Raw genomic sequence first — 14,819 nt, 5'->3', positions numbered from 1 at the left:
GAGTAATCTGTTCTGTGGCACACGTCACCCCCACAGCCTGGGTGGGAGATCTCTCAGGCTGTTCTACAACCACAGGGAAAGGAAAACATATATACACATAAAATAAAATTAAAATCACCTTTCTGCAGATAAAATTTCCATGTCATCAGGTCCTGTTCTGTCTATAGGCTTGGATGAGCTAAAGCTTTCCATACTCTGCAATACAGTAAATATTAAAGCAGTAAGATTTATATGAGAAACAGATTCAAGCTGCAGACCATTCAATAGATCAAACACAGAAAGATCCAACAGGATTTCTAGGAAAAAGGTAACACTCACACTACTGCCCACTGCACTAAACAAACCCCACACTCTATTGCCCATAAACTGCAAGAAAACCCAACTGCTCGCTGCTTTGTCTCCTTCATCAGACATCTCCAAATGTCAGAAGAGAATAAAGCTGCATGGTACCCCATCAGCTCCCATTTTACGGACTGACAGCCTAGGCTTAGGAGCAATCCTTTGGTCTGTGCAACTCCTGTAAGAGCAAGTAGCAAAATCCACAGCAACCTCTCAGCAGAACTCCTCACGTTCATGTTAGAAAATCCTCCACTTCTCAGTCAAACCCTTCCTGAGTTTCTTCTTAAACAGGCATAAGAATGAAAAGAGACTGCACAGGTGTAATGCTGGGCTAATATGAATGCAGGGCAAGCAATCCAACCTCTTGTTCTGAGATTTCTCTTGGCTACCATTAAGAAAATTAACACTGTTGAGTACTGGGAGGACAAGCCATATGGCCACTTCAAGCACATGTCAAGGAGGCCTTCTATCCTGGGTTTTGGGCAAGTCCCTCTTAAATAGAATGACGTGGGTTCCTGCCCTGGAAACTACATGCACAGACTTCTTGGGGCAGCCTTCTCTCATCTGCTGCACCTCCAGCCCCATATGGTGACACAGGTCAGTCATTCTAGCCTTGCCTAATTTGATTCTTCGAGTCTTACTGATACCTGGCTACCATGTCCCTAAAATGCAGTCACAAGCTTTTAATGCTTTGCGGTTGGTTTGCTTGGCAGCCTAAGTGGAACTGACAGTTCCTCCACCACTGACTTGTGCTTTTGAGCCAGATGCAATCAGACAGCTAAGAGCAAAGCTTCCCCACACTGTCCTACATACTCTTTCAGGCTTTGAGAAAAAGGAATACTCAGAAAAGGGTGTTTAAGGAGAGACAACATCATGAACTTGTTTACATGACAAAGGCCTATTAGTAAATGCTAAGGTGCATGCTATGTTATACTCCAAGTAGGCAGCCTAATTGGGGTTATTATTTGACATATAAAGGTGTAGCCAAAAGAAAGCTAAACCATCACATATCCTTCTGGCAGTCTCTGAAATGCAAGTATGTAATAAACATACTCATTAAAACTTAAAAAGCAGCTTCTGCTCTTCCAAAACAATAGCACCACGCTCTCTGCAAGATGTTTCATAATGATACTCGCAGTTGATCATCCCACTCTGACATTTCCTATAGCAGAGCAAGCAAGAACCACACTGCTGGTCACATTGGTCAACATGTTTTTAATACAAGATTAGTTCATTTTACACTCCTTTCAGCCTTTGCCCTTCAAGAGATCAAGAAATGAGGGGCAGGATAAAGCCCAGTGGACACAGCTGAATTTGAGGACATTTCTTCTAGGCACAGTTGAAGACTTCATGAATGCTTTTCATGTCTGCAGCAAAAGTGGTCACTTCCATCAGTACTTCCTTCTTAAATCCTGGTTAAAACTCTCATTTACATTGAGACTGCTTTACACTCCACAGGCACAGAGAAAAGGTGATGAAAAGATCATAAGCACTAGACCTTTGCCTATCTGAAAGTGCATTGCTACAAGCAAAGACAGAAGTGTGAATGTGTCTGTCTCACTCTGCTTTCATGAAGTATCACATGAGAAGATTGTGGATACTGAGCACTAAATTTAAGTTGCTAAATTGAGCACAGTGTACAATTTTTGGCATCTTGCCTTCTTTTGATCATAATGAAATGCAAATCCACCTCTCTCTAGAATCTCTGCACAGGGTAAGAATATCAGATCATTGCAATTTTGTGATCTCAACAAAATGAGTCCAAACACAAGTCACATTAAGAACTTGCTTTCAGCAGGCTCTAAAACTTAATCAAGCATCACTGAAGGAAAGGACAGGGTTTTCATACAGCTCTTGCTGTTCCTGTTAACCATGCAATGCATGCTTGGTGCAGGCACCACACTTCTGCCACTGCATGCAAACCCTGCACTGAAGCACAGTGTGGTTTCTCAGCTGCTGACACTCCAGTCAGTGTTTGCCCTGGCTGAGAGGGAAGGAAGGTGAACCAGTTTTATTCTATAGCTTGTAGAATTAGGCAAACTGTCTTCTACTGTGAAGGTCACACAAAAATATGCTGAAAAAGTTCTACAGTATTCCAGATTTTTGCAATGTAATAACGAAGTCATTGATGCCTTCAGTAAAAGGTGGATAGAGGGATCACCTCTTGGAACAACACACTTCAAAGTGCTTTCCAAATTGCAAGCACCACAGTAAAACACAGGCTTTAGGGAAATGGCATAAAATACCTTTGCCATCTCATTATCAAGTAGTCACTTGAAATCCAGTTTCAGAGCTTAGCAGGAATATGAAAATAAACTTGACGTGAACATGAGAACCTACATCTAAGGTTCCAAACTCCTTGCAAGGCTTTTGAAAGACTGAGAAAAAGATCTATATCCTTTTATGCTTTCCAAAATGCTTCACCAAATTCAAAAGAAAAAAGCAAAAAGGGGTAGAAAGACAAAATGACTACACACAGAGTATCACAGCAGAAATATGGCTTCTCAGTTGCCTCATCACAGGGGTTACAAGTGTCAGATCCTGTGTTTCCCATAGTCAAAAATAGGCACTGAGGCCAGTACTGCATGCAAAAATTACTACCTAAGGGATAGATATGTGCACTGAAATAAAAAAAAAAAGAGCTTTTCCCATCCTAGTAACAGACATCAAATAGTGCAGTGTGCTGGCTTACCACAGGACTGTCCTGGTTATCATTAAGTTCTGAGAGCTTGGTGCTGGATTTCTGCCGTTTTGATTTATTCCTTTCACTAAGGTATCCCGAGCTGGTGTCTTGTAATTTTTCTACATCTTGAGCAGCTAGAATACAATCTTCAAGACTGCTGAATCCAGAGGGAATATTCTCCTTGTTGACAACTTCCCTAAAAAGAAAAGGGACATTACAGCAACAGGTTGTTTAAAACACTCTCTCACTACATTTATGGTAGCAATAGAGAACTACATCATACTGACTGATGCAGTTCCAGTAACACTATCTATTCCCTATGAAACCACTATCTCTGGTTCTTCCCAGTGCAGCCAAAACCACACACTGTGCAACGCTAAATCCCACTGACAGCAAAAGCCAATTGTATACACCTCAGGTGAGAAAGCTGTGAGGATCCATGTTTGGGATTTGATTCACTTGCCACTAAACCAAACACACAGAAGCCTTCACTTGGAAGCTGGACTAGCCCCTGACTGCCTGTGCAATTTTTATAGAGAGTATGAAGCATATTTTCCTTTGAGACACGAGCTTTTAATTTAGAAAAGTGATTCACAGCTGCGGTCCAGGGATCTCCTTTGGTGCATGACACCGCATAATTGGCCCTCTTACTCATAACTCTCAAATGCAAGAGCAGGACTGTGTGGGGCTTTAGCCAAATGCTTGATTTCTATTTGGGAATTACACAAAACATAAAAGGGAATGTACCTCTGCAATGGTAACACAACTGCTAGGACAGAGGACTGTTTTGCTATGTTGGGAAGAGGATGGGACAGTCAGCCCTAAGTCACCACGTGATGCACTCGCTGGGACTCTCTGGGCTTGCAGGGTTTGTACATGTTTACCAGAAGCCTGGCATATCTTGCCCTGATGGATCCTTTAGCAGGCAGCTTTCCATTTACCACTTGTTAAGTAGTCCTCCCTCTACTATGCCCAGCAGTGAGGATGCACATACACATCACTACACCATGGGAACAGGAGAAACACAAGGCGTCCCATTACCCTGCCAGAGGCTAAAGGCAGCTTGCTGACACTGAATCTGGAACATTTGCTAGCTCTGTGTGGCCGTCTTACACAGCGCTGAGCAACTCCAAAGCCTGCTTTCATGAACAGCAGCAGAACTCATCTAGACTTGACTGGTGTGATAAGAAACCAGTTACTCTGCAGTATCTGGACAGTGCCAGCATGGCAAGTATTCAGAACAAAAACAGAACTAGAAGGTTCCAGTGACTTTCTAGATGACAGATCTCTAGGTTTTGTTGGTGGAAAAGAGATACAAAGAGGTATGATAAATCTCTGACTAAACTTCTAAGATAACACATTTGCCTTTGTAGAAGTTTTTACAAACCCTTCAGCAGACCAATTACACATTGAGAGCCTGTAGATCATGTAATCTTCAAAGCCTGGGAGTTCACCTATGTGATTTTGTGATAAACACTCTTCCTGCCTGTAGTCCCATTTTGTGACATTACAAATCCTCTTGTGATCCATCACAAGGCAAGGAGATGAAGTCACTAACAATCAAAAAAACAACAGAAAGACGATTTGAAAGGAATTCTCAATTTTCATAATTTACCCAGAGAAATCCCAGCAATCTGACCTAAAGGAACCAGGGAAAACAGTTTGGACCACAGCCAACATTCAAATCTTCCAACGTGCTTTAAATCCTTGGCTCTAGCTTTCTGGACTGAGCCTGAATAACTGTGTCAATCATATCTAGAGGCAGCTCTGTAACTCAGCGTTGAAGAAAAGCCCTGCAGTACTATATGCTTCCAAACACGTACACTGGCCAGTCCCTGACCTACTTACCTGAGAAGCCTGTCAGCAGGGCTACGTAACAAGAAAAACTACTTTAGAGCTGCTGCCAGATACTTTGGTGACTTGCAAAAGCCAATTTCCCAGGCCACCTTTACAGTGTATTTTGATTCACTATGAAAACAGTGCTTTTTGGGGGTTTTTTTGTTTGTTTTTTTTGGTTTTTTTTTTTGTTTTTTGTTTTTTGTAGCTACAGATTTTTTGTACAACAGCAGCACCGACACATTTTGGGAAATACCAGAGATGCAATATTAACATGAGGTATCGATGGCTATGCACCTGTATAAAAGTAGCTTCATATAAGAAGGTACAGATCCAACAGAATTTGGGGAACTCAGCACCCAGGAAACAACAACAGGAGACTAGATGCTTATTTTGGAATCAACTTCAAATCCTAGCAATCCAACACTGCAGTGAGGCATACACATTCTTTACAAGAACTAGTGCTGTGTTACAGATAAACACATGAGTTGAACCTGGCCTTGTCTGTGCTACAGTTTCTCAAATACAGCTGTGCCTTGTGTAACAAGTTGGTTAAAGCTGTGGTGGTAATACATTTGTACCACACAATATATGTCACAACTAGAGGAGTATGAATGGAAAAACAGGTATTATCTTCTCTCTTTGACAGACATTTAAGGAAATTCACTACTAAATCATGTTTAAACTTTGCGTAATAACCTGGATAAAAAAAAAAATCTTAGAGTCCGATTAATCAAAAGGAAGATTTTTCTAATTTCAGACAAACTCCCAAGTCTCTTCACTAAACCCAAACACAAGCTGTGCTTCCACACACAAAAGTGGAACTTTATCTCATTTTTGAAGACACTCTGAATTCAGAAAAGCAGCTGAGCCCAATGTTTTGATCTAAAAAAAGTTAAAGGCAGCAGAGCCAACTGCTTGGGAAATTCCACTAATGCAACAAATACCGTAAGTCACCAATTCCAAATACTGCAATTAAAAACTTGACTGCATAACCCCCCTGGATTCTAATAATGCTTTGCCCCACTCCATGATCCAGTAAACTCTACATTTCCCAGCTCTGACTGATGCAATGGAGCTCTGCTGCAATGGGCACTGCAGTCAGGGCAAAGGTCAGTGCCTTTCATAAGAGAACACAGCACTGCCTTGATAAGAAGACATGACTGGGGTAGACTTAAGTACACTTTCCAAAACAAAGAAATCAGGCTCATACATGTCTCTGTTTCTCCAGGCTTCCTCCTGCTCTTTGTGGTGTCGCCTCCTCTGCCTGGCAGACACATTAGAAGAGGCTGAAGACGTCCCGGATTCAGAGTCCTCTGAACTCTGGCCGCCTGAGCCATGAACATCAAAGAGATGCTGCTCCACGGCTGAGCGGATTGTCTTCTCTAAATACCTGTCAAGCCGAAAAATAAGGTCAATTGAGCTCAAAGATTTTGTGGAGCTCCCTCTCTGCAACAATAAATAAAACAAGGGTATCTCTGGGTTATGTTTTCTTAGGATGGCAGCACAAAATGTTCCAGCGCTACGACATATGCAAAGAGCAACACCAAAATCTTCAGATACTCGCTGGTTCAAGTCCCTCAGAATAGCTGAGCCTTCCCAATTAACGTTGCTCTTTTTAGTTCTAGGGATATCTGAAATTTCAGTAAAACAACTAGTTTTACTTACTGCAACTACAGACATTGGTGCCTAACTTCCATCCTCCACTTAAAAACCTCTGCTTGACAAACTGCACTTGATACCCAGCCATGCTGACAGGGGTCAAGTCTGTTGTGCAAGACAAGCTCAGTAAGGCATTGGATCACCTGCAAGAAGATGATTCACTGCTGTCTCACAGAGGGATGACAATATGCAGTAGCTCACTATGAACTCCTCACATACACTGGGACCAAGCATGGGTTTTGTTCTGAGTTCATGACATTTTTATGCATTCTTGGGCCACATTCTTGTGCATCCACAGCCACCCTGATACTGGTGTGAGTCCATCTGCACACTCAATGGCACTAAGATGGCTTCCACACAAGCCACCACAAGAGAGTCCCTGCAGTTGCATCAGTTAAAGGTGTGGGACTACATGAACTTTCAGCACAAACAAATTTTCATCTTGGTACTGCCATTTTCTTGTAATACTCCCTTCCTTCCTTTATCAGAGGAAACTTTATGGGAAAAAGATTTTTTTTCCAAAGAGATCATATGGAAACACATTTTTGTATACATCCCAATCCCACCTGTGCTTCTTGCAATGCTTTAAGCAGTTACTGAAGAATGGATTTTTCAAACATGCATGTCCAAAGTCCATGTATGGCTTCTACTGTTTTTTCCATAATTAAAATATTATTTCAGGATTTGCTGGTTAATTTTCAACTGAGTAGCTACAGTATGGGAATCTGTGCTTGGGCTCATTTCTCCTTTACAAAAGCTGTGCTAAGTTGCTATACTTGAAAGCCTGCTGAGACTGCAGCTCCTGGAAAAGTCAGAAGACCTTAGCAACTGCAAAAGCCCAGATGGTTTAACTAGGCAAGTATGTCTGTATTTCACTATTGACAAAGATCAGCTCTGCAAACCCATCAGCCATTGGGAATTCCCAGCTCCAGCAAAGGAGCCAACTCATCTTAGCTCTGCTCCTCCCAGTTACAGCAGTAGGGTCAGGTCACGTCCTCTGCTGGGATGCAACAGGGAGCAAACAAGAGCAAGAAGATGACACAGTGCAAAAAACTCCTCAAAATATGCAAGTTCTGCCTAAGCAAAACATCACAGGCACAGTGAGCAAAGAACCAAGGGCCTGAGAAGCTTTCAGGAGGAAGTGATGGATTATCATTGTAGATTAATTGCTTTGGGAAACATTGTCTCTTTTTTTGTTTATGTAAGAGCAACTCTTAAAGAGAAATCAAAGAATAACCAGCAATACTTTAAAAAGCTCCAAGAAAGATAGATACAAAATTGTAAAAGACACTTACTCTCCTGTAGCAGGAACGTTGCTACTGACTTGTGATACGTGGGTACTGTATAAAAGAAAAAAAAAAAGAAAAGAAAGGTAGATCTTATTATCAAAATAAGGTCTTAAAACCTCTTGCTCTTTGCAGTGCTAGGATTCAAAGGTCTGAGCTGCCTCAACAACAACTGTGTACACATGTCACAGGTTTTCCCCATAAGGAATTTTCACTCCCACTGTGACGTGGCATATTTTGGCAAGTCAATATCCTCAACAATTAATTTCCCTGTCATTCCCATGAAATAGGCAAAAGTCTAACAGCAAGTATTTCAACCTCAACATGTTACAGATTTTTTCTTTTCTTGTAGGCTTTCTGCTGCTGATGTTTTAGCCTCATGACAGCAGTCTTTGCCTTTTGAAGCTGACTTGAAAATGTATACACTTAATATTTAACTGGTCTCTCTGTTTAACTATTCCCTCTTTGAACATGCTCAAAGAACATATTCATATTCTTTGCTTCACATTTTAAAAAGTAAAATCTATGCATGCTTCTCTCCTTTTTACCTCGGTCTGTTATCAGGCTCAGGAAGAGCTGACACAAATGTAGATGTTATCGCTTGCTGTTCAGAGCCCTTCTGAACAAGCTGACCTGGCAGAGGTGTCACTGCTTTCTTCCCTCTGCCAAGCTGAGTCCCATCCTGCCCCTTCTTCGTCCACTGATTCAGCTGACTCAGCCTTGCAGATAAGGTGACACTGCCTATCCATCCTTCCTGCGACCTCCCTTGAGTCAAATAAACTACAGGCCTAGGGGTTTCATTTCAAATTATCCCCATATCAGCAGAGTACAACTGGCTGATAAATCCCAGTAAAACGTGGTCAGGGTACAAAATCCAAGCTGGATGCAAGACGTTCTTCCTGCCAAAATAGCTACTCATTGTTTTCAGTCTTCACCAGTTTCTCTCAAATCATTTCATTGCAGAACCATCAACAGCAGATTTGCCTTTGCTACCCAAAGGTTTCCTCTCTGCTTCCCTTGAATACTTTGCACTTCACTGTATGGGGCTAGAGCTAGCTAAGAAGCTGCAGCTCTCTCAGATAACCATTCTGTGGCTTTACCGGGTTTGAGTGTCACTTGGGCAGAAGGCAGGCAACAGAGGAAGAGAAGGATAAATGAGGGGTCACTACAGCTAATTTAACAAAACCAACAAGCCAGTGTGACTCCTCCCCACAAACACCCAGCTGCAAATCACACTTGCAATGTGCTTCAGGCTGAGCGGTGTGCTCACCTGGGTCTAACCACACTCACATCCTTGCCAGTCCCAGCTTCACTGAGTGCTACTCTCCAGTCCCAGCACAGCTCACCGGAGTGGTGGCACACCAGGAAAGCAGTCATGGACTTGCCAGTATGTTCCACATTACCTGAGCAGGACCTGAGCAGTTGTGCCATTCAGATAATTTCATGAAGACATGGAAACAACTATTACTGTACCTATTATTACAGATAAAATATCTGCATACAGGAAACAAAATTTGCAAGATCACGCTCTTCCCACATCTAACATCTTGACTATCAACTACAGGATGACACTGGAATTTGAAGTGCACATTTCAAGCCCCCTACTTGCTTTCTGGTTTGCTTACAGGAAGTAAGTGGCCTCTTCCCAGCAAAAACTATTTTTAAGACTTGGTCTCCCATGGAGATATATTAGCAAGTAAGGTGCTAGTGTGCTAATGTGGGCTAACCCACATTTTAAGATACAGTTCATGTGCTTGCTACAGCTCCTACACTCATGGGAGTAGATTAATGCTGTACCACCTTTTTATAGTACCTACAGGCAAGGCAAACTGAGGTTGTCTTCCATAGCACACTTTTCTTCTCTGTTTTCATGCCAGGAAAGTGGTTAGTGGAGAGGAAGAAAGGATTGTTTAGATTTTAGCTTTTTAAAAACATCCTTAGGATATAGGTTTATTTATTTCTACCAATAAAATTTTTTCTAACACCAAGTATATTCTAATTCACTGTGTGCTTTAGTTAGTTAGTTAGTTCACTGTGTGCTTTACTAACACCAATTCAGTTTTAAGTACATTGACCTAATTTTTAATGATGTGTAATAACTAATTTACTGTACCTAGAAAAGCCCTATTGAGGCAATACAGGTTCTGTAAGAAAGACAGTAACATGGTGACTTTCAAACTACTGACAAGTAACAAGGAACATCCTTTACATGCCAGCTGAGTGGATGACTACAAAATGAAGCTCTGATATTCTGATTTTATTGTTCTGAATCTAAGTTCTAAGAATCTAAGCTCTGTGATAAGTTAATGCTCTTTTATTAACCCCTCTGAATAAGACAGAGATTTTAATTCAGAGTTTTTCTAGATACACTAACTTCCTTTTAATTCCACAGCTGGTAATTTTTCTGGCTATTTCACTTTGAAGCTTAACTTAAATGTCTTGCTAAATTGCTTTACTTACTCTCCACCAACCTTTCTTACACCAAAGAACTTTACATCCAAAACAAATGGTGGAGGGGAGAGAGTCACACAGTGGTTTTAGGATTTGAGCCTTCTGCAGGACAGAACAAGCAGTGCAAGAGCACGTCGGCAAACTCAGGCAAAGACACCACCCTGTAAGGATTGCAGAGCCCAGACAAGCAGGCAGGCAGGCAGGGTGTATCCTGCGGGGTTTTCCAAACTTCTTGGGTGGCAGAAGCCGCTCTGCTGTTGGATTTCTGGGGAGCAGGCTGGGTGAGCCATGCGTGGAAGAGCCCTCTTGGCGTGCCCACCTGTGCAGGCAGCTGCCCTGCTCAGTAAATCATCAGGACAATGGGAACTCATGCTCCGCTCCAGTTAATTATTTTCTCCTCACATCTGCTCCATTTCACTGATACGTATGGTCAATGATCTCCACAGCTAGATTATCTTTATTAGATTATGCAGCTGCTGTTGCAGAGCATGGTGAGAGATACCAACTTTTCGTAGAAATTACAGGTTCTCCTCAGGTGACTGAAGGCAGCAGGACAGTTTCCCAGTGCTGGGGGACTTTTACTTTCAGAAAGCCAGCCAGAAAACTTGCACAAAGGCACACAGCTGTTGTAAGTGCTATGAACTTTTGAACTGGTTTCTTATGACCCTCATGCTTTTCCTTCTGAGAAGTCTGACCTCTAGCACTTCCCACTTTTGTCTAACTTGTTTATCCAAGTCTTTCGCTCACTTTCAGAGGTGCTCTATCAGCTCTAAATAATGTCTTACTTCACACATAAGGCAAACTCTTACTGCATGGCCTCCTTTCTTCTGTTTCAGCCTCAAGGACAAGAAGGTGCTATCTTCCATCACCATTAAATCTCACCTGCACCCCCTAACTAGTCCTCTCAAATTTTAAAAGATGTGCACTGGTGTGAGAATTATCTCATGCAATGCCTGCAGCTTGTCTGGTCTGGCTGGGCGTCTTGTGATAGCAGATGTTGGATATCAATGAGCTGGATATTCCCCTGATTTCTTTCCTTCACGCCACTATTGAGCAAAGTATCTTAGCATCTAGACAAAAAGAGCAACAAAAAACCATCAAACAGAGCAAATGAGAAAACTGACATACTGGCATAGTGTTTTCCCAGACTGGGTTTTCATTTATGAAGTCACTTAATTAATTCTTGACAATATCTAATGGCCTAATTCATAAGCTATACTTGCAGTCTGGTATTAAAGTCACCTGTTGCTGACATGTACTTACAGTCCATCTGCTTTATTGAGGAAGCAAAGGTGGCTTTTGTTCTTGTTTTTGCTTTTTTAAAAGCCAAGCACAACAGTAAGAAAGCCTCAATAGATGCAAAAACTTTTTACCATTTTGCTATCCCAGCAAAGTTGAGGATGTTTAAATGGCTTTGACATAGCAGATGGGAAATTCCTGAAGTCCTCCTAAATATAGTATTTCAACCCCTGATCTAGGGATTCAATTCCTGATCTAGTAAGTTCCTATTCATAGGTATTTATATGGTATAAATGCTATCTACTCTCCACACTGTGACATGCAATACTGCAAACTCACGTGGGATCCATTTTAAGACAACTACTTTATTTGACATACTTTCATCAAAGACAAGTGTTGTGACAGCATACAAAAGGTGAAAATAATGAGTTTAAAGACAAAACAAAAGGGGCGTGCTCTTAGTTGCTGGGATGTTCAATCACACAGAGGAGGACACGTTTCGTTATTTTCTCAGCACCTTCACATGTTCAGACCAAATTATCCCTCCTTTAAACATGGTAAATTATTTTTTACACTATTTTGTTACTACACAGAAAACTAACCCCACTAAAAGCGACTTTATTCAGGATTCCTAATGTTTTTTGCTTGCACCTCCTTTATGACAGATGCACACTGACACCTACTGCTTGGAGCAGAGACAACCCTGCAGGGGATTCACGGAGGCCCCATGATACAGCTTGGTGAATTTGCACGGCTGTGTCCGTGCAGGCTCCCCTGCAGAGCAGGGAAATAATCCCCAGGGAGCCTCAGACCTGCATGGCAGCCAGGCACCCAGAGCAGGGACACCCAGTGGCCTGGTGGTTACTTTCAGCCAGTGCAGGTGTGATGGACATGAACACACATCACAGTTGTGATGGAGCCCAGCAGTCCTGCGCACTTAGGATCTCTTATGGCACCTCCCATGCAAATTTCTGAGCAGGTGTGAAATCCAGAGCAAAGTTTTCCAGTTTCTTCAGGAAACTGACCTGAAAACAAACAGCATAAAACACCTTACCCAATAAACTTCAGGGTAAGAATACCTGACCTGCATTATTTAAAGAGTTGTCTCAAATAAAAACTGTTAAAAGGAGAAACAAGCCAGTTGTACTGAATAATGCCTGCAGGAGTACTTCTAGGAAAAGTACCAGGCAAAACTGTCCAATGCCTTGCCCGGCACTCATGGCTATTTAATGCAATCTTTGGCACTGCTTGTGATGTCAGCTCTCATTGCAATTTCAGTTGAATGCTCTGAAGGTTAACAAGGAAGCTCCACACTACAAAGCTTTTGCTTTTCTCCCCTGTAATACCACTCTGGCGCTCCTCTGAAAGCATCTACAGGATTAACATCACATCTAAGGCACACAGGCCAGCACAAAGCATGCCTGAAGAGTCCCTGTCTTCTGGGAACTCCTTGCACACGTGGAGTGGAATTGTGCTTACAGGGACTTGCTGCTGCCAGACGCTGCTTTGTTACCTGAAACTGCTGAGTGTTTCTCAGTACTGATTACTCAAACATCCTGCAGCTCGTATTCACAGTCTCACTAAAGAATTATACAAGGAGCACTTTTTAACAATCTCAACTCCCTGTACCACAAGGTTTTGTTACAAAAGGTTTTGGAACGTAAATGCCCTCCAGGCATGACTCCCTGGAACAATCAATCACCTAGCAAGGTTTTCCTCTTCTTTTAACAGTACAGAAATCTTCTTGCCTGGTCCTGAGCACAGCTGAGCCAAGAAATCAAGGACTACAGAGAGGGAGAAGATAACTCTGGTCAGCAGTAGGTGAAAGGATTTGAACCCCAGGGCTCTCAAACTGGTCAAGCTGACATCATCCTTATTATGCCCAATGAGAGAGGGCTCCAGCTACGAAATTATTAATTTTCTGCCCAAATAGATTAATAAACCATTTGTACACATTCTCTCTTGCATCAGTATCATTATTAACATAAACATCCTCCCATTTCTGTCTAAAACTCAGGGGCAGTATGTGTGCTCTGGTTAATTTCTTACAGTAGGTAGGATCCCCATGCTCTTTTCTCCATCTTGTAAAAGTCTTCCCATTTCTTTAATTATCTTCACAAACCAAAAACTATTGGAATATGAGTGACTTCAAAGTGTTTAAGGCTTCACCTGTCTCTTGTACAGGGGTATCCATACTTCTAAGTGTACTGAAAATACTTCCTTTATATATCCACTGTCATGTGATTACTTCAACTTAGGTATTTTTATCCTATGCTTCTCTTTTATCCCTCCATGAACAAGTATGTTCACATCTCTTTTTTTTTCCCCCTGTCACTTCCAAATGTGAGGAACTCCCCTTTCAGGGCAAAGATTTTCATTATTAGACCTCAGGTGTATGACTTCATTACTTATGTTATTATTTCTTTTAGTATATATCTTAAATTTGATGCTTATCTTAATAAATATATAAAAATAGTATATATATTTATGATGGTGAGATATTTTATAAATACATATATATATATCTCACTCTATATAATATCTCACTGACACACATTTTCTCCCAGAGGACATGGCCAAACCATTCACCCTCCTAAATTTCTGCTACAAGCTCAATTAATGAACAAGATTTGACTTTATTATGCTAGTGGCTATCAAGGAAAAGAAGTTCATGGCACTTCAGGATCTCCAGCAGCAATCCCCTTCCTCTCCTACCAGCAATATCTATAGGTCTCACCTCCTCCCCACCCATCTTTATGTTCTTGTACTCATGCCCACTTTTTCCATATAGATGGCATGATATAAAACATTTTGCTGGCATCAGAGAGATGAGTTATACTCCTTTTCTTCCTCTCTCTGGAAAATCTTTTAAAAATAACATAGTTGTACTGGTGTTACCACTATTTACAAACCCCTGCTACATTTTGTCTCATTTACTGCTTACTCTCATAATGCTACAGACTGTTTATTCCTTTACAAAGTAGCAGTGCTGATAAAGTCTTGACTTACCCAATACTGAAAGACAAAAAAAAACCCCAACCAATCAGTGTCACTTTAAGAAACAGTATATTTATGGGTGGCGTTCTCACAGTTCTGACGTAAAAATTAAGACCTTCAGCATTTGTCTTATTGTTAAAAACATCAACCAGGGAAACATCTCAATTGTTAGCTGACGTGATACAGCACTGAATAATCAAGCCTGATTTGATCCTACTAAAACTGATTTATGGAAGGTGTGCTGGTTTTGGCTGGGGTAGAGTTCATTTTCTTCCCAGTGGCTGGCATGTGGCTGTGTTTTGGATCTGTGCTGAACACGGGGTTGA

General features: G+C 41.6%; 1 protein-coding gene across 11 annotated transcripts in view; it reads right to left on the bottom strand.

The window, feature by feature from the left end:
• Window positions 1–14,819, bottom strand: part of FAM13A (family with sequence similarity 13 member A) — a 149,151-nt gene that overhangs the window by 31,597 nt on the left and 102,735 nt on the right. For 5 of the 11 annotated variants that reach the window (XM_038135197.1, XM_038135192.1, XM_038135191.1 and 2 more), the window contains 3 exons: window positions 6,072–6,251; window positions 3,032–3,218; window positions 119–195 (listed from right to left, as the gene is read on the bottom strand). In XM_038135197.1, the coding sequence (XP_037991125.1) occupies window positions 119–195; window positions 3,032–3,218; window positions 6,072–6,251 (444 nt within the window). Of the gene's footprint in view, window positions 1–118; window positions 196–3,031; window positions 3,219–6,071; window positions 6,252–7,815; window positions 7,861–9,076; window positions 10,415–14,819 lie in introns of those variants that run through there. The other 6 variants (XM_038135194.1, XM_038135195.1, XM_038135198.1 and 3 more) reach the window with 4 other exon arrangements.

Source organism: Motacilla alba, chromosome 4, assembly GCF_015832195.1.
Source record: "Motacilla alba alba isolate MOTALB_02 chromosome 4, Motacilla_alba_V1.0_pri, whole genome shotgun sequence".
NCBI lineage: Eukaryota > Metazoa > Chordata > Aves > Passeriformes > Motacillidae > Motacilla > Motacilla alba.
Note: the sequence above shows the minus strand (reverse complement) of the source record. Positions and strands in the feature narration are given on the sequence as shown.